The sequence below is a fragment of the Acomys minous genome, assembly GCF_964271855.1.
Source record: "Acomys minous genome assembly, chromosome: 20".
NCBI classification, from domain to species: domain Eukaryota; kingdom Metazoa; phylum Chordata; class Mammalia; order Rodentia; family Muridae; genus Acomys; species Acomys minous.
This window is the reverse complement of record NC_140502.1, coordinates 16709477-16730000: the sequence shown is the minus strand read 5'-3', so window position 1 is coordinate 16730000 and position 20524 is coordinate 16709477. Positions and strand designations below refer to the sequence as shown.

General features: G+C 44.2%; 2 protein-coding genes across 4 annotated transcripts; both read right to left on the bottom strand.

Moving 5' to 3' along the window:
• Positions 1-1969: 1969 nt before the first annotated feature.
• LOC311590716 (oocyte-specific homeobox protein 5-like) lies at positions 1970-7758 on the bottom strand. Of its 3 annotated transcripts, none has more exons than XM_084769976.1 (3): positions 7633-7758; positions 3147-3991; positions 1970-2691 (listed from the first exon to the last, which is right to left on the bottom strand). In XM_084769976.1, exons 1-3 carry the CDS (start codon positions 7667-7669, stop codon positions 2215-2217), a joined length of 1359 nt encoding a protein of 452 aa, XP_084626102.1. In that variant the 5' UTR covers positions 7670-7758; the 3' UTR covers positions 1970-2214. The 3 variants fall into 3 exon arrangements, with proteins under 3 accessions (XP_084626102.1, XP_084626103.1, XP_084626104.1); XM_084769977.1 differs by having other exon boundaries at positions 7645-7757; XM_084769978.1 differs by lacking the exon at positions 7633-7758 and adding an exon at positions 6209-6350.
• Positions 7759-19329: 11571 nt separating this feature from the next.
• Positions 19330-20164, bottom strand: LOC311591112 (cone-rod homeobox protein-like; the record flags this gene model as incomplete). The annotated part of the gene is made up of 2 exons (XM_084770480.1): positions 19330-20025; positions 20078-20164. 2 exons carry the CDS (start codon positions 20162-20164, stop codon positions 19375-19377), a joined length of 738 nt encoding a protein of 245 aa, XP_084626606.1. The 3' UTR covers positions 19330-19374.
• Positions 20165-20524: the final 360 nt, after the last annotated feature.

Sequence of the window (20524 nt, the reverse complement as noted above, 5' to 3'; positions counted from 1 at the left end):
TAAAGAGATGTAGGAGAGACTCTCTCTCAGGAGCTGAGGAGAGGCGGTGGCACACGCCTTTCATCCCAGCACTCAGGAGGCAGAGGCAGATGGATTGCTGTGAGTTCGAGGCCAGCCTGGTCTACAAAGTGAGTCCAGGACAGCCAAGACTACACAGAGAAACCCTGTCTCCAAAACAAAACAAACAAACAAAAAAACAAAAACAAAAAAAGCAGCAATAGAAAAAGGCCAAGTAACATAAATGCAGACCCATCAGAATTACTCCTGACTTTGCAACAGAGATCATGAAAGCCAGATCTTTCACATCAGAAGATATGTAGAAACATGGAGCTCAGAAAGATCTAAGCTCAAACTCAGCCCCTCCAACAACCCATCTGAAGCCATATCTTTCCATTGTTACACTACAGAAATGTCAATACAAACAAAGAAAATATATGGAAATAGGCTAGGTCATTTTTATTTGTATTTTTATTGGTTTTCTTTTTCATTTCTTTAGGAAAGATGAACACTGACATGCAATGGGAGTAAAACTACATTTATACTTTCACTTAAAATACTGTCAGTACAAAAGTTAGCCACTTAGCTTAATATAAACATTAAAAGAACTGGTTAAAGAGAAATCCTAAAAAGTTTAAGCACAAATGGCTGAGCAACAGTTTTAAAAATTGCTAAACGCCCTCAGTTTGGTGACACATGCCATTATTCTATGCATACATGAGAGACAATAGGATCTTTGTGAAGGTCAACCCAATCTGATCTACCCAAATATCTTGAGGGTCTCTAGGGCCATTCATAGAGACACATTGTCTAAAACAAACAAATGAGCCCAAAAGCTACACCATCCTTAGACCTCAGGGATAGGAACTGGAAAGTAAAGACCAGCTGAGTGACTTCTCTGCCTCTCTGAACTGGCAGGTTTTTACCCTGGCTTGGGCTCCTGGGTCTTTACTGGTAAAACAGAATGATCTGGCATTTTCAGTTAAAACACTGTTTATCTTGCCTAGTCAAAATTGCCAAGATCACTTAAACTAAGGACAGTTCATGCTGGTAAAAATATGCACAAAGACAAATACTTGCTTACTACTGGTGTAGCAGAACCTATACAACTATTAGAGAAACAATGTGTACATTCCTAAAAAGCTGAAAAAGACAGGTCTTGGATACAAGTCTAGAATATCAGTCACTCAAATCTGAAGTAGCCAGGATGCAAAGCAGGGCTGATTAGGCAGGTTAATGAGGCCATGGATCAAGATAAAGAGTTACAAGGGCAGACAGCCTACAGGTTGAGTTTTTTTTATAATGGAGTTATTACCTAGCCTGGTTCCTGGTGTTCCTTGTATGGGATTCACAGGGTGTAAAAAGAAAAATTATTCCTGCATTTTTGTCCTATGACATATACATACTGGAGAGCTATGAGTTCAGAGACACACTAAACAATTTGACAGAAGAAATCTGCTTTGGTTTCTATGTGGCCTCCTTCAGAGCATTTATTTAGTACATATATTATTTTTTACTCTATGAATATGAGCATCCTCCTTACACATAAATATAAGAGTCCATACACCCTGACCTCAATGGCAAGAGTAGGTCATAGGATTGAAGCTGATAATAAGCCGTTATATTGCTTTTATCTATGCTCCTTTTGGAAAGGACTACGAACATCTCAGCCTTGTCTAAGATATTCCTACAGCTCATAGAAAACCTTTGATAATTCTTGGAATCAGAGAGCTCAGTTCTTACTGCAGAGGACTTGCTTTAAGTCGCAAGCACACACATGCTGCCTCAACAATGTCATTGGTTACAATCCCAGAAGTTCCTTAACCATTTTCTGCCCTCCCAGGCCCCAGATGTAGGTTTCTATGGATACAAACATACAACACAAACACAAACACACAAACCACACACACACACACACAGTAAAGTAAATCTATCAGACATTCTGGAATGAACAGAAGATTTAAAAAAAATGTTTTCTGAAATACTTTTAAGGTATTTAACATACAATACAACAATAGGTGGAGAATACTACAAATGGCCTTTGAAACAGCCTCAGTGTGTGGATAACACTGACATGAAACTAATACAGAGTAGCTTGCATCTACACCCTCAGTCTTAAGAGTGATGACTTTCACTACCACACCACTTCTTTGTTTTAAAGATGACCGGGCCTCAACCATTCCAGGATCAAAGTGTTCATTGAGGGTGTGATGTGCCTCAATTCATCCAGCCATCTTCTGCACCAAGATCATTAAGGATTTGTTCCAAGAGCAGTTTATCTTCTGGACTTGACTCTTGGAATTCAGCTTCAGTAAAAAGTGGAGATTCAACTGAGGCGCCTTCAGCTACTGCTGGGTCATTCTCACCTGCGGTTACTAAAAAATGACCAGGGCCTGCAGCTGCAGCAGAAGCTTGGCCAGCACAATGGTCTTCTTGGAGTCCACACCTGGCACCCTCTGAGGCTTCTTCATTGTGGAGAGATTCTTCCAGACTGGGGTAAAGTTGGAGAATGGAGTCCACATAAGATGTGCCTGAAGACATGGACTCTTCAGCAGCTGAGTCAAGAACAGATGAGCCACCTTGAGAACTGGTTGATCCACCAACATCCTTATGGCTTTCCATATTCTCTCGTGGTTCTGAAATATTCTGGAGATTTTTCTTTTTGTACTTTGCTCGGTGATTCTTGAACCAGATCTGGAAAGACAAAAAGGAGAAGTTATAGGAAGACCTGTGTGTGCCAGCCTGGGTCAGAATGTCAAGTTGCAAGATGCCCCAAAATATGCCTAGGACCTGACACTAACAACTAGGGAAACTTAACCTAGATCTTCTGGGTCATTACTAGAAACATTAATGCCTAGGTCCCTGAGACCCTACATGGGGATATGTGGCTCCAGGGTAGTACCCATGCAGAAGCTGAAGGCCAAGTCCAGCTCTGGATGAACAGATATCTCCAGTCCACATCTAAGATCCCCAAGAATTGTACAAGCAGAATATGTGAGAAATTTTGAACATGTGGGACTTTAATTATTGAGCATAATAATTGAGAATTATTCTGGCTGCAGGGAGAGAGAGAGAGAGAGAGAGAGAGAGAGAGAGAGAGAGAGAGAGAGAGAGAGAGAGAGAGAGAGAGAGAGAGAAGAAAGTAATACCTGGATCTGGTAGTCTGTCACTCCAAGATCTTCGGCCAGATCCAAGCGTTGCTCTTTGCTTGGGTACATTTGGCCATTAAAAAAAGTTTCCAGCTTTAGGATTTGTTCTGGGGAGTATGAAGCACGACGCTTTTTCCTCCTCTTCTTTGAGGTATGGAGGGGAGCTTCCTGGCCATTGTATGTATCTGAGCGATTCACAGACTCTACAGAAATGACACAATCAGGACATTCTGAGAATGGTGAGGTCATCTGGGGAACTGGGTCCACTGAGTTAGTTCCTGATGTTGGCATACCTGAATGCACTTGGGGATCTGGGTTCATGCGGGGAAGTGGTTTCCATGATGGTCTAAAAGACTCTTGGGGTCCTTGGTACCTTTCAAGTTCTGAGTTCCATTGGAGACTTGGTGGTTTTGAAGTTGCTTCAGCCCCTAGGGCCCATTGAGACATGTGGAGATTTTGTTTGCTTGTACAGCCTGGATGCCTTTCAAGAGTCGACTGCTTTGGGGATTCTCTAGGACTGAGGAAACTTTGAGACACTTGGTGATCTAAATTGCTTGTTGAAACTGGATGTCTTTGGAAGCTTGACTGTTTTGGAATTCCAATGGCCTCTAGGGGATATTGAGGCCTTTGGATACCCATGTTTCTTGCAGGATCTTGGGGCATATAAAAAACTGTATCCCCGAGGGCATACGAAGACATTTGGAAATTTTGATGCAAGCCTTGCATCATTTCAGGTCCTAAGTTTCTTGGGTTGGATGGGTTTAATGGCAGACCTCTATCCATTGGTGGATATGGAAGCCTGCTGGAATGTGGTCCTACTGGAAAACTTTCTTGTACTGGAGAACCTGGGAGGAAAGAAAAGGATCAGAGTAGCTCTACAGATTAAAAAAAATTCAAACAACAGATATATTCTATATGTGAGTATCTAGGTTTTCAAATAAGAAAAGCAATCATAGATTCTTAGTGTTAAAATCTACATAAGAGTCAGAACAGGAGCAAAGGCCTGTCATCCCAAATCCTTCATTAATTCAGGAGGAGAATTCTGAGTTTAAAGTCAGCCTTGAGTCCAGAGCGACATTAAGCACAACCGGCACTGAGACAAGCACTTTTCTTAAAAAAAAAAAAAAAAAAAGACCAAAACAAGGGGATAGAGAGGAGAAATTCATATTATTAAGACTCCTTCAATTTTCACTAGGAATATAACCTATTTCTCTCACTAGCCTTGAGGATCGAGTGAAAAGGAGAGAAAGCAGGAAAAGTGATTTTGTGAGGAATGCACGACAAGAGGCAAAAGTCTGCTATGTGGAGATGGAAATTCAGGCCGCATCCTTTTATCTATGCCGGCACCTTCAGCCTCAGTGAGGCACTGGGACCAAGGAGACGTCTTTAAATGTCTTAAAGTACAGTTACTATCATATAGAGATTGATGTTGATGACAGGGGACATCTTAAAGAAATCTCTTTTTGTCAAATGCCTTTATCTGGTGAGCCATGTTTGGGAACACACCAAAGCAACTACTGTGTTTTCTGCAAAAAAAAAAAAAGGTTTATTATTTTAATCACATAGCATTTGAACTACCCATAATCCTAGGAGTCCCATTGCAAAGGCCGGAGGACCTCCACACATTACATTTTACATGAGATGTTCCGGAACAGCTGGATTAAACAAAAAAAAAATCCTTCCTCAAAATGAAACCATTCATTCAGAAACATGAATATTGTATATAACCACATTATTTCTCCATCACCAGCTCTTCCTAATATCTATACCTACCCCACATCAGCTTTTTTTTTCTCCTAAAAAATGCCCACAAGCCAGGTGTGGTGGCACACATCTTTAATCCCAGCACTCGGGAGGCAGAGGCAGGCCGATAGCTGAGTTCAAGGCCAGCCTGGTCTACAAAGTGAGTCAAGGACAGCCAAGGCTACAGAGAAACCCTATCTTAAAAAAAATATGCCCACAAAACTTTCAATCCAAATGTCCTCGATCTAAAGAACTGTAAGGTCAAGATTGAACAGAGATTGTGGGACTGAAAAACAGTGACCAGCTCAACTTGAGATCCACCCCATGACAGAGAGGCAAAGTCTAACGCTATTAATGATACTATGCTATGCTTACAGAGAGAAGCCTAGCATGCAAGGCTTCCTCTGGGACAGCTGAGGGAAACAGATACAGAGACCCACGCGCAAAAAATAGGTGGGGCTCAGGGAGTCGTGTGAAAGGGAGGGAGAAAGGACTGAAGCAGCAAGAAGAGTCAGGACACCACAAGAAGACCTACAGTGACAACTGAACTGTCACCGTGGTTGCTCACAAGGACCAAAACGACAATTAAAAAGTATGTATTGGCTGTACTTTCAGATACCTTGCTTGTACCATATGTGTGGACCGGAGGATGTCTGACTCCGTTGCTTGCCTTTGGATCCCTTCCCCCTAGCTGGACTGCCTGGTCTATGCCCAGTGGCAGAAAATGGACTGAGTCCTTCTGCAATTTGATAGGCCAGCCTGTGTTGATAACCGTGGGAACATAGAGGAAGGGCGGGAGGGATGTGAGGATGGGGCTGAGACGGGGAAATGGAAGGGGCTGTGATCAGGCTATAAATTGATCATTAAATAAGTTAATAAAATTTTCAAATCAAACACATGTGAAGTACATGAAAGGAAAAATTCATTACTATTGAGGATACAACACAGCGCTGGGGGGATGGCTAAGAGGTTAAGAGCCCTGGCTGCTTCTCAGAGGTCCTGAGTTCAACTCAAAAACACTTGGTGGATCACAACCATCGGTAATGAGATCTGCTGCCCTCTTCTGGTGGGCAGGCACACATGCAGGCAAAACATTGTAAACATTAAGTAAATTGGTCAGGCACTGTGGCGCACGCCTTTAATCCCAGCACTCGGGAGGCAGAGGCAGGTGGATCACTGTGAGTTCAAGGTCAGCTTGGTCTACAAAGCGAGTCCAGGACAACCAAGGCTACACAGAGAAACCATGTCTCAAAAAAATTAAATAAATAAATAAACAATAAAAATAATGAATCAAACTAACTATAGTAGCTGTGTAGTACCTCAGAGATGAGGATTTGAAGGCCCACCAGCTTCATGAAGGAATTTCAAATCATAGCTGGCCTACAAGAGACGCTGCCTAAAAAAGAACAAAGCAATCAACCTACAACAGAAAAATCTCTCTCCATGAGGCTCTAGCTTTTTAGATTAAAAAAAAAGAATATTCACATACACCTAATTTTGTCAAATAAAAACTAGACCTCAGAGCACAGACCTGTAATGCAAGATAATTTCTAAATGCAGCAAGGTAACTTCAATATTAAGAGCATCTGTGCTAGAGTCACTCTGAGGTAACAGTACAAACTGCTTAATATTTTCATTTGACAAAAACAGGGGCTAGGTGTGGTGGTACACGCCTTTAATCCCACTGCTACAGAGGCAGAAGCAGTTTAATCTGTGAGTTCAAGGCCAGTTTGGTCTACAAAGAGAGTTCCAGGACAGCCATGGCTACACAAAGAAACCCTGTCAGGTTTTTAAAAAAAAAATACCTTGGAACGGAGAATATAAAAGATCAAAGAAAGCAGAGGAGAGAAAACAAGAAATGATTGAATTTTGTGAGGACAGCATGGCTAGAGGGAAATAAGAGCAAATGTCTGCTCTGTTTGGATCTTCAGGCTTCATGCCTACCCTATATCAGCACCCAATATCTCAGTTACAAACGCAGTCCAAGAAGATTTATTTTAATGGAGAATGATGGCACATGTCATTAGTCCAAGCACTCTGGAGGCAAAGGCAGGCAGACCTCTGTGAGTTCCAGGACACCCTGATCTACAAAGTGAGCACAAGACAGCCAAGGCTACACAGAGAAACCATGTCTCAAAAAAAAATTTAATGTTAAATTTCACCTCATATTATAGTTGAGAGCTACATGTGGATGGCAGTGGATATCTTACAAAAATCTCTTCTCTCAAAATGTCTTTTTCTGGTGAGCCATGTTTTAAGATGCTCCCCCCCAAAAAAAATTACCTGCATTTTACAAAAATATTTTAATCACATGGCACAGAGTCTATCTTTAATCCTAGGAAACAAATTGCTAAGACAGAAAGACCTCTGAGAGTTCTAAGCTAGAACTTTCCAGTACAGCTGGATAGCACAAAGATTTTTTTTCCTCAAAACAATAAACAAGCCAAGAGGTGATCCCCTATGCCTTTAATCTCAGCACAGATGCAGGGAAGTCGCTATAAGTTCAAGGACAGCCAATGCTAAACAGTGAGACCTTGTCTTAAAAAAAAAAAAGAAAGAAAGAAAAGAAAAAGACCCGAGCTCTAAAAAGTAAGCAAACAAACCAACAAAATTTCAACATAGGTGGTCATCACATGGGTGCAAATTTACACCGTAAAATATTATTTTATATAATATATAATATTCACGGCAGGTAGAACTTGAAAACAGTACCATACTCCCCACGGTCCTCATGAATCCTTACAGGCAAACTCACCCTCCATATCAATGGGCTCCTCCATCTTCCCAGATGTGTCCTGAAGCTCTAAGCTCTATGCTCTACTCCAGGAATCGGGCCTTAAATAGGTTCTCCATCCAGGACCCTCCCACCAACACACCCTTAATCCCCTCTTGCCCACCTGACACCCCACCCTGAGGCCTCACTCAGTGTGCAGCCCCACCTTATGGGGCTGGCTGGTTTGCTTGGGACCACAAGAATTAACTCTTTCTTGGCCAAAATCTCTTCATTCTCCTGCACCCTTAAGGGTTCAACTCAGAAGAAATGTGGACTCCACTGGTTGATGACCACCTCAAGAAATGAGCCTTCATGCAGCACACTGCCCAGATTCACTGCTCTATATTGACATGGCTGATACTCCTCCTTTTTTATCTCTTTATGAAATTGAGACAGAGTCTCACTACCCAGACCAGTCTGGCCATCACCTCACAGAGACCCACCTGCTTCTGCCTCTTTTAGACCGAGATAAAGGACACGAAATTCACTTTGTTCCTCACTTCTTGATGGGGATTTATCTCCTCAGCCTTAGATAATTTTGGCAACTACTCTTCAGCCATGATACCACCACTATCATGCTATTTCTACATGGAGCATCTAGATCCTAAATCTTGCTCGCTGGATAACTGGAGCTCTTAGAGTCCCACAGTTGCCCTTAAACCCTTATATAGACATAGGCCTGACCATGGATTGTTTGTTCACACATTGGCCCTATACTGAATGGGAGTCCACAGACAGCTGCTGGTGGGTTTTTGGTTTTTTGTTTTGGGTTTTTTTTTTTTTTGGTTTTTTTGTTTGTTTGTTTGTTTGTTTGGGTTTTTGGTGTTCTGTTTTGTTTTGTTGCAAGAATGCCCTGCTTTTCCTCCAACCCAAGCTCCCTGAAGTTTCTTTCCTGGGAGTTTAATTACTTCCACCTGAGTGAATAGGGCAGCTTCATCTATCCTCTTACTTGTTCAGGAAACCTCATAGGTTGCAAACTTCCCCCATTTCAGGGATCTTTCCAGGAGATTGACAGATTTTTTTTGGAAGCACCGTAGACCTTAGGCACATTGGATTCCTTTGGTACATCGGACTTGTATTCCCTGGGAGTTTGAAAAATGAGGATTAGGAGTTGTTTGCAATTTGACTTCTTCCCTTCCAATTTGTTTCCCCGCCTTGATCTACTTTAGTTGTCTTATTGCTCTGGCTAAGACTTCAAGTATTATATTGAAGAGAGACAGACATAGTGGACAGCCTTAGCTTGGCCCTGATTTTAGTGGAATTGACTTAATTTCCTCTCCATTTAGTTTCATGTTGGCAATTAGCTTGCCAATTTATTATGTTTAAGTATCTCCTTGGTCGCTGATTTCTCCAAGACTTCCAGAAGGAGACTCAGCTGGTTGAAAGGAAGTGCAGGGGAGCTCAGTTTTACAGGCAGTTTTACAGAGACAGGTTCCAAAGTCAGCAAGATATACATAGATGAAGACACAATCAACCAAAGAATGTGCTGGAGACATTTGTTTAGGGTTAGTGTGAGGCTGAGAAGAGCAATTCAGTCAGAGGATGAGAGGAAAGTCAGATTGAGGAGACAGGAGAGTTGTTTTAAGCAAGAACAGCTGATTTGAAGCAGTCTGTCTTGAGTTTAGAAAGAACTAGAAAGTGTGATCGTATTCAGCAGTAAGTCAGAGGCTGAAAGCATTCTAGGCCCAGATTATAGTCTATGGGGGGCTAGAAGGTTACAGGACTAGGACTAGGTTAGCAGATGGAGGCAAATAGCCTCCAAGAGAATTATTACCTCAGATGGATACACTAACACCTCCCCTTTGGGTTTGTTTGCTGAGGCAGAGTATCAAGGTGTAGCTCACACTGTCCTGTGATTTGCAGACGTTTGTGGGATTCCCCTACAAACCAGGTTAAAATATGAGCCACCATGTCTAGATTTTTACTTTTTGTTTTGTTTTTGTGAGACACAGTTTCTCTGTGTAGCCTTGGCTGTCCTGGACTCGATTTGTAGACCAGGCTGGCCTTGAACTCACAGAGATCCGCTTGCCTCTGCCTCCCAAGTGCTGGGATTAAAGGCATGCCCCACCACACCTGGTGAATTTTACTTTTTAAATTTATTGTAACATAGAACCTCACAAAATACAACTTAATATATGTATTACCTGCATGCACCACGTACTAACTGTTACATGTGCTGCCTTATTTTAGGAGTCTTTACAGTAGATTGACATTTTTTTTAAAACCTTATAGACCTTAGGCATATTGATTTCCTTTACATACCATGTTGGCACACAAAACATGTATTCCCTGGGAGTTTGAAAACTGCGGATCAGGAGTTGTATGCAAGCCTTGATTGTAAAGCAGCTACAAGACTGACGGGGCAAGAGTTAAATCAGGCTTAATGTGTTCTGTTTTTGTTTTGTTTTTTCTTGTGAAGGCTGGGCTGAGAATCTGGTCCCAGTGTTTTCTCTAGCCTAGATGGAGAGTTTCCCTCAGCCTTCGGGAGGCTAGCTGAAGAAGGCTCTTGTCCCAATTTTTTAGCACCTAAGGAGATGATCATGCGGGTTTTTGCCCCCCTCAGTTTGTTCATATTATTGATTACATTGATGGATTTCCGTATATTGAACCACCCTGCATGTCTGGGAAGAAGCCTACTTGGTCATGATGGATGAGATTTTTGATGTGATCTTGGATTCGGTTTGCCAGAATTTTATTGAGTATTTTTGCATCTCTGTTCATAAGGGAAATTGGTCTGAAATTCCTTTTCTTTGTTGTATCTTTGTGTGGCTTAGGTATTAAGGTGACTGTGGCTTCATGGAGTGAGTTCGGTAGTGCTCCTTCTGTTCCTATTTTGTGGAATAGTTTCAGGAATATTGGTATTAGTTCTTCTTTGAAGGTCTGGTAGAATTCTGCGCTGAATCCATCTGGCCCTGGGCTCTCTTTTGGTTGGGAGACTTTTGATGACTGCTTTTATTTCTTGGGGGATATAGTACTATGTATTGTGTTTGCCTGATCTTGATTCAAGTTTGGTGTGTGGAATTTATCAATAAAATTGTCCATATGATTTAGATTTTTAAATGTTGAAGCATATAGGCTTTTGAAGTAAGACCCAATGATTCTTTCTATTTCCTCAATATCCATTGCTATGTCTCCCTTCTCATTTCTAATTTTGTTGATTTGGATGCTCTCCCTTTGTCTTTTAGTTAGTTTGGCTAAGGGTTTGTCTACCTTGTTGACTTTCTCAAAGACAAGTTCTTGGTTTCCTCGATTATATGAATTATTTCACTTCTAACTTATTGATCTCAGCCCTGAGTTTGATGAATTCTAGCCATCTACTCCTTTTGGGTGTGTCTGCATGTTTTTTTCCTAGTGTTTTCATGTGTTCCTTTAAGTTGCTTGCATGGGATGTCTCCAATTTGTATATGAAGGTGCTTTGTGCTCTGTACTTTCCTCCTAACACTGCTTTCACTTCGTCCCAAATGATTGGATATGATGTACCTTCATTTTCACTGAAATCTAGGAAGTCTTTAATATCTTTAGTTCATCCCTGACCCAGTTGTCTTTGAATAGAATGTTGTTCAGTTTTCATATGTTTGTAGTCTTTTTGTTAATCCTATTGCTGAAGTTCAGCTTTAGACCTTAGAGGGTTGCTTTGTGACCGATTATACGGTCAGTTTTAGAGATGGTTCCCTTTGGTGCTGAGAAGAAGGTGTATTCTTTTGTGTTTGGGTTAAAAGTTCTGTGTATGTCTGTTAGATCCATTTGATTCATGACCTCTGTTAGCTTCATTATTCCTCTATGTAGTTTCTGCCTCAATGCTGAGAGTGGGGTGTTGGGGTCTCCCATTATTAATGTCTTAGGATCAATGTGTTTTTTTAAGCATTAAAAGTGTTTCTTTTTTTTAAAGGTTTATTTATTTATTATGTATACAGTGCGCACCAGATCTCATTATAGATGGTTGTAAGCCACCATGTGGTTGCTGGGAATTGAACTCATGACCTTTGGAAGAGCAGTCAGTACTCTTAACCACTGAACCATCTCTCCAGCCCCTAAAAGTGTTTCTTTAACGAATGTATGTGCCTTGTATTTTGGTCATAGATATTCAGGATTGTGATGTCCGCTTGGTGGATTCTTCCTTTGATGGCAACGAAGTGTCATTTCCCCATATTTTTTGATTAATTTTTATTGAAATTCTGTAGGCATGCCTGGTGGCACACATCTTTAATCCCAGCTCTTAGGAGACAGAGGAGGGCAGATCACTGTGAGTTTGAGGCCAGCCTGGTCTACAGAGCTACTCCAGGTCATCCATGGCTAACACAGAGAGACCCTGTCTCAAAAAACCAAAGGATGAGGGGGAGGGGAGGGGGAGGAGGAGGGGGAGAGGGAGGAGGAGAAGAAGAAGAAAATCTACTTTATTAGATATTAGAATGGCTACTCCAGATTGCTTCTCGTGTCTGTTTGCTTGGAAAATCTTTTGCCAGCCCTTTACTCTCAGATAAATGTCTTTTTAAAAGTACTTTATGTTTTCAGTGTGAAATCTTGGAAAAGGAAAGTTGTGGCTTAACAGTGATGTGTTTGCATGTCAAGTTAACAAGCGGTCAATTGTGCTTGAATAATTTTTATTTCAACTTGACACAAGCTAAAGTCATCTGAGAAGAGAGAATTTCAATTAAGAAAATGCCTCCAAAAAAAAAAAAGAAAAGAAAATGCCTCCAGCTGGGTGTGGCGGTGCACGCCTTTAATTCCAGCACTCAGGAGGCAGAGGCAGGAGGATCACCATGAGTTTGAGGCCAACTTGGTCTGCAAAGCGAGTCCAGCACAGCCCAGGATATACAGAGAGACACTTTCTCCAAAGAGAGAGAGAGAGAGAGAGAGAGAGAGAGAGAGAGAGAGAGAGAAAGAAAGAAAAAGAAAAAGAAAAAGAAAAAGAAAAAGAAAATGCCTCCATAAGGGGGGCTGCAGACAAGCCTAAAAGGCATTTTCTTAATTAAATATTAATGGAGAGTGCCAGGCGTGGTGGTGCACACCTTTAATCCCAGCACTCGGGAGGCAGAGGCAGGTGAATCACTGTGAGTTCAAGGCCAGCCTGGTCTACAAAGCGAGTCCAGGACAGCCAAGGCTACACAGAGAAACCCTGTCTGTGGGCAGAGGGAAGATTAATGGGGAGGGCCCAGCCCTTTGTAAATGGTGTCATCCTTGGCCAATGGTCCTAGGTACTATAAGAAAGCAGGCTGAGAAAGCCATGAGGAGCAAGCCAGGAAGCAGCACCCCTCCATGGCCTCTGCATTAGCTCCTGCGTTCTGGTTCCTGCCCTGACTTCCTCCGATGATGAACAGTGATATCAAAACATAAGCCAAATAAACCCTTCCTTCCCCAAATTGCTTTGGTCATGTGTTTCCTCACCTCAATAGTAACCCTAACTAAGACAGACACCCTGATATCAAGCAGACCCTCCCACCCTGCCGTCCCACTCAGTCCTCAGTCTGCAGCCCCACCCTATGGAATCCTGGCCCTATGGAGTACATCTTTCTTTATTGAGCAGATAGACTCAGTGCTGGTTTGCCTGAGATCTGAGAAACTAGCAAAGCCTTGATACTGTCCTCTTGAGGCTCCAGCCTGGAATAAATTTGCTCTCCAATGGTTGGTGAGCATCTCAGTAAATGGACCTCTACTCAGCCTGCTGCCCAGGGAACTCTTGATTCCTTCTCATTGCTAGGTACCCTTCTTGAAAGATGAGAGCATCTCAGACTTCCATCTCCCTCTACCTGGGCCATCCAGAGTCTCGCTCTGCTCCCCAAGCTCACTGGAGCCCCCATGGTCTGTCTCTACCCAGATGTTTTCCGAAGCTCCTACACAGAGATCTCAAAAGTCTCTCATGATGGTGGCCTGGTTTATGTCCACAGATTGACCCTGCAATAAATGGGTGTTTGGTTGACAGCTATTGATGACGCATTGTGAGAGACTGGACTACCTTAATTTATACCTGAAACCCTTCAGTTCACTTCTAAGGAGTTTAATCACTCCAAGATGAACTCAGCTTGTCCCACAAAGCTGGGCATGTACTTTCCCACCAAGCCACGTGCCAGGGGAGCTTTCTTTCTTTAAAAAAAAATTTAATTTATTCACTTTATATCCCAATCACAGCCCCTTCCCTCCTCTCCTCCTATTTATTCTCACCCTCTGTCCTTCCCTCTTCCCTGTGCCCGCATCCCCATCCAAGCATGTCAAGTTATGTCAGGACTGTGAACGTCCTTTACCGTAGTGGCCTAGCAAGGGAACCTTGCCAGAAGGAAGCGATTGAAAAATGAAGAAATTCAGGAGAAAAGAAGCTTCAACTTCTTTTTGTTTGTTTGCTTGCTTGCTTGTTTGTTTTTCAAAACAGGGTTTCTCTGTGTAGCCCTGGCTGTCCTGGACTCACTTTGTAGACCAGGCTGGCCTCGAACTCACAGAGATCCACCTGCCTCTGCCTCCCAATTGCTGGGCCCAGCCAAGCTTTGACTTCTTGATTGTGACTGGAAACCTGTGGCAATAGAGAACTACATTCTTTATACCAAGTCCTAGGGAAAGGTCATTGACATCACAGAGGACGAAGATTCAATACGAAATCTAATCCGAGGTTAACAAAGCTCCCCTGGAACCTAACACAGCTGTCCTCTGAGGGGCTCCACCCAACAACAAATTGAAACAGATGCTGAGACTCACAGCCAAACACCGGGGGGAAGTGCAGAGAGCCTTGTTGAACAGTGGGAGGAAGGATAGAAGAACCCCCAAAGGGACGGGAGCACCACAAGAAGACCAACAGATCCAACTAACCTGGGCCCAGGCGTGCTTGTGGAGACTGAAGGACCAACCAAGGACCATGCATGGACTGGACCTAGGCTCTCTACACATATGTATACATGTACCAGAGGAGTAGCCTGGTCGTCATGTAGGACCCCCAAGTAAGGGGAGTGGGGCCTGTCTCTGACAAGGACTTCCTTGCATGCTTTTCCTTTTCAATCGCTTCCTTCTGGCAAGGCTCCCTTGCTAGGCCACTACGGTAAAGGATGTGCACAGTCCTGACGTACCTTGACATGCTTGGATGGGGATGCGGGCACAGGGAAGAGGGAAGGACAGAGGGTGAGAATAAATAGGAGGAGAGGAGGGAAGGGGCTGTGATTGGGATATAAACTGAATAAATTAAATTTTTTTTAAAGAAAGAAAGCTCCCCTGGCACGTGGCTTGGTGGGAAAGCACATGCCCAGCTTTGTGGGACAAGCTGAGTTCAAACCCCAACAATGACATCGAATGCAAGAAAATAGAATAATATTAGCATCTCTTAATTTTTGTTGTTGTTGTTGTTCCCTTTTTGGTTATTCTCAACAGGGTTTCCCTGGGTTCGCTTGGCTGTCCTGGAACTCACTCTGTAGACCAGGCTGGCCTCAAATTCATAGAGGTTCACCGCCTCTTCCTCCCAAATTCTGGAATTAAAGGAATGTGCCACCAGTGCTGGGATTATGTCTTAATGTCTTTTTTGTTGGGGAGGGAGTTGCTTGTTGAGACAATGTTTCTTTGAGTGGAATTTGCTTTCCTGTAGACCAGGCTACCTTCTTTCTAGTTGACAGAGATCTGCCTGCCTCTGCCTCCCAAGTGCTGGGACTAAAGTTGTGCACCGCCTCTGCCTGCCTCTCATGTCTTATATTTTTATAAAGTCTCACTCTAAAGTTCTGACTGTCCTGAGACTTCGCATGTACTCAGAGAGATCCACCTGCCTCCCAAGTGCTGGGATTAAAGATGTGCCCACCATGTCAGGCAAAATAAATAAATCCTTTTTTTAAAGATTAGTTAAAATGGCTTTGCTCTGAGCAAGACGCTCTCAGGAAATGAAAGTCTCATCCATGCCCCTCTGTAGAACCAAGCTGGTCAGATCTGCGAGTTCCCCCTTCCCAACTATTAATTACTTACTGCTGAGCTTCCAAAATCAGTATAAAAATAGGTTGCATTCAGGGTAGTATGACCTTTGTTGTGACCTATAGGTTCTGCAAACTTAGTCCAAGCCATATTTTCCAGGTCGCTGGCTGGCTTCTCTGGTCTAGATATTATTGGAACTTCTGAGACGTGATTCATGATTCGTAGGCTGGGGAGATAAGCTTAGCAGGTAAAAATGCCTTCCACCAAGCCTAACAGCCAACCATTCCCTTCATGGCAGAAGGAAAGAACCAACCTCCTAAGCTAACGTTGTTACTCTGACCTTCACACTCACTGTGTGCACATCCACGTGCACCCACACACAGAGAAATAAACAAAATTTGATTTAAATTATTCCTGGGGCCAGTTTGGCCTCTGAGGGCATTAGTCATACATGGTGCACATACAGGCATGAGTGTTTTCCATGCAGGCAAAACACTCAAGCACATTAAATAGAATAAACAAATCTAAGAGACAATTAAGGTGGGGGGAGGGGCAGAATGAAACAAGAAACCTCCCTCCCCCCACCATGTCTTCCTCCAATCTCTCCATGTACAAATACAGGAGCACAGGGCTGGAGAGATGGCTCAGTGGTTAAGAGCGTCGCCTGCTCTTCCAGAGGTCCTGAGTTCAATTCCCAGCAACCACATGGTGGCTCACATCCATCTATAATGTAATCTGGTACCCTCTTCTGCAAATAAAGCACTTATTATGCAATAAATAAAATAAACAAATCTTTTTTTAAAAAAGTACAGGAGCGTGCACACACAAACACGTGTGCACACAAATAATTAGTAAATAAATAAATAAGCAGTAAGCCCGTGTTTGTATCGTGATGGTGCACACAAAAACAGCTGTGTTCCTGTGGGACTGGTTGGAAGAACAGATGTCATCCAGTCTTTAAAAAAAATGGTTGTCCCCACAGAGTCCCCTCCCCATCATGTCCTGAGGCTGAGCCTAATCCTCCATAAGTCCCCTGCCTTTCTGCTGAGGCTGGACTGTTGCCCTAAAAGGATTGGAGCATTTGCTAAATTAGTCCTGTCCAGGGACACAGGAAACAGACTTCGTGAGGTGGAAGGGGGAGACAAGAAGAGGGACAGACAGCCACGGGAGTGAGGGCAGAAATGGAAAGAATGGAAGGGAGAGGACAGGGGAAAAAACAGAGGACCCTGAGCACATATCTGTCATCTCGGCAGGTGGGAGGCAGATTGCTATGGGTTTGAGGCCAGCCAAGCCTATACAGCGAGACCCTGCCTTCATAAAGGAATGTAGGGTGTGGCTCAGTGGTTAAGAGAACTGCCTGCTGTTCCAGAGGACCCAGGTTTGATTCCCAGTATCAACAAGGCCACTTACAATCCTCTGTAACTCTAGTACCAGGGAATGGATGCCCTTTTCTGTTCCCCAAGGATGCTCCCTGAGCATGGTATATGGAAATGCATGCCGGTAAAATACACACCCACATCCACACCCACACCCACACCCACACCCACACCTTTTTTTTTCAAGACAAGGTTTCTCTATATAGCTCTGGCTATCCTGGAACTCACTTTGTAGACCAGGCTGGCCTCAAACTCAGAGATCTGACAGCCTCACCTCTGCCCCCCAAATGCTGAGATTAAAGGCATGCACCACCACACCCAGCTTAGAAATATGTTTTTTTAATGGACAGGGCTGTACACCTCAAGGAGGGAGCAATAAAAACAAGTTCTACCCTCTCCCAGACGTGAGACATGGCGAGTGGCCTGAGTCTCCATCCCTTGCAGTTTCCTCATCTGTAATAATGAGTGTCTACCTAGTGAGTGGTTGTGACAATGCCTATAGTTAGGATTGCTTGTATGCTTTTTGCTGTACTAGGGACTGAACCTAGGGCCTCCAACAGTCTAGACAAGCACTTGTCACTGAACCATGTCCTCAGCCCCTCACTGGGATTCCAGACAGGGGGCTGTACACTGACCTACACACTACCAGCCTCCTTTACAACCTATCTGTGATTACGTTTCCTAGGCAGGTTTTAAACTTCAGGTCCTTCCTCCTCAGCTCCTCGGTGCTGGGATCGGGCCTCCTCTACCATCCCTGGTCCTGTGTTCCTTCTTAGTTGAGTGTCAGACGATACAAAGGCTGGATGGTGGTGGCACATGCCTTTTAAGCCCAGCACTAGGGAGGCAGAGGCAGGTGGATCTCTGTGAGTTCGAGGCCAGCCTGGTCTACAGATCAAGTTCCAGGACAGCCAAGGCTACACACAGAGAAGAAACTCTGTCTCACAAAAAACAAAACAAAAAACAAAAAACAAAAAAAACCCAAACAAACAAAGAAGGAAGAAGAAGAAGGCAAAGGAGGAAAAGGAGAAGATGAAGATGATGGTGGTGGTGATGGTGGTGCTGATGGTGGTGATGATAAAAAAAAAAGATACAAAGAAAAACATCATCGCCATAACAGAAAACATCCAGGAGCACACTACGGACAGAAAGAACAAAAGCAAATCTTAATTTCGTTCCATCTATCCAAGTTTGCCCCCTCTTTAAAAAAAAATCACCTAGATTTAAGTGGAATTCAACATTTTTAATCAGTTTCACTCTGCTTAGCCAGGGAAGAGGGAACCTGAGAGGCTAGTGAGTGGGAAAGGATAGAACAGTGAAGCTAACATCAAACAAAGGGAACCCCTGGACTTGCCATTCTATGGCCATTTGCCTTATCGGCCTTGGGGCTTGGAAAGTGGGATTTGTATAGGGGAAGGGAGTTTGTTGAGACAGGATTTTATGTATGTAGCCCAGGCTGGCCTCAACATTGCATTGTAGCCTAGGGTGACCTTGAGTTCATAATCCTTCCGCCTCCACCTCCCTCGTGTTGAGATCAAAAGTATGTGCCGCCATTCCTGGCTTACGGGATAGAATACTGGACATACCCTAGGGACGTCTAAAAGACCCCTACCCCGGTGGGCCCATCAATAGGACTTTCATCCTGTTGATGAGATTCAACGTCCACAGACACCTGGAAGCCCCCAGCACTTGTGCCCCCCTCAAGCTAACCATGGGAACCTGTGACTGGGGCACCTTGGGTTCTAGAACATTCTACTCATCTCTCGAGTCATTCCCAGTAGTCACATCAAGGCTCTTTTGCATTTGTTTCTGTACAAGCCATGGCCTCCCAGCTCAGTTTGGTGGCTCATGCCGGTAATATACATACAGATACATAAATCATATATACATGTAAAACGAATGAACAACCCTCTAAACCTACCCATGTAAACCTGGCATTTGTTAAATTTAACTGTACACAAATTTCCAAATCAGTTTCGAAATCTCACTCTTGTAGCCCAGGCTGGCTCTCAAGTTCCTCAGCTTCTTCAGTGCTGGGACTGACAGGTATGGAGTCCCCACACCTGGCTTAGGGGCACCGTGAGTTCTGACCCAAACACTCTCCAGGTCACTTGCAAGATAGATTTCTCTTCTTTCTGGAGCAAGCTCTCAGCACCTTTACTGAAGTCTGGGGCGGGGAAAGCATCAGATATGCGCATCACAGTCATGGTATCTGATCACTGCCGCGGGCATCTCGGGGGAGGAAGGAACCTCTTTCATGATGTGGGATAGGGCGGTAAAGGGGCCAAGCTCCCTAACCCAGCTGAGGGTGGCCTGCACCTGAGGCTGCAATGTCCACAGCCTTTGGCAGGCTTACAACTTCCTGTTACTTTTGGGGGGAGCTAATCTCCTGGAATCTAAGCTGGAAAAGGCCTATGGAGTCCTGGAGAGGGTGATTCAGCTGGAAGGGGGAATTGGGGACCCTCTTCTACAAGATCTGAAACTTCCAGGCACTCTGATCTTTGTAGTCCAGAGGGTCCATGGGGTTGTAGGTGAATTTCCAGGTGCCTGTGGGGTCCTTGAATTCCAAGCTGTCCACGGGGCTGTAGGTGCCGTAACCCTGGCCTGACAAGGAAGTGGGAGACTGGGTCAGGGATGGCCCCACAGAGGGGCCGGAGAGGGGGCTGAGAGCCGGACCCCCTAACTGGGGCACCATGGGAGAAAGGTAGGGATCCAGCCCACTGAAGTAGGAGCTTGGAGACGCATAAGCTGAAGGAGAAGGGTGGAAAGTAGAGGCAGGGGCATAGGTCATGGCGTAAGGGGCCGTGGTGAGAGAGGGCCCCGAGGCAACCAGGCCGGCTCGCTGGGCCTCAGGCAGAGGAGACTCCGAGGCCGGACTCCAGATGGACACGGTGGCCACCGCCGTGTTAGGTGAGCCTGAGGGGCCGGGCAGAGATGGGCTGTAGGAATCTGCGATGCCCAAAGGGTCGGTGCAAACATCCGTCGAAGGTCGTGGGGAAGCGCCTGCCTTCCTCTTCACAGGCCGAGCCTTGGCCTGTGCCCCCGGGGGCTGCTGCTGCTGCTGCTTTTGCTGCTGCCGTTGCTGTCTGCATTTCGCCCTGCGGTTCTTGAACCAGACCTAGAGGGAGCCCGGGAAGGTGAGGGTGAGTAAACTGTCTCAGAATCCTCACCGTACCAAGGCTGACGATGGTAAGAGTCACACATCGCCAAATGGCATCTGATGATCGGGCAGCTCTGTCCAGGATGTGTGTACCCATCCAGTCATGCATGTACACATGCACACAGGAACCTACATGCACGGATCACACATGCATCACACATGCAAGTAGTCACACATACATCCTTGCATATATCAGCCATCATGCATCAGCATGCATTTTATGCATGCCCACGCGTGCATACATATAACCATGAGTTATTTTCACATATGTGCAATTATGTACATACATACATACATACATGTGTTCAGCCACCTACCTGATCACATAGATGCAATTGTGCATTGTCGTCACATACATACATACATACAATCATAAACATATGAACATATTATATTTACATGTTCCTGCTTATGAACACGTGAATTATACTCACCCATCATACATACAGCCATGCAC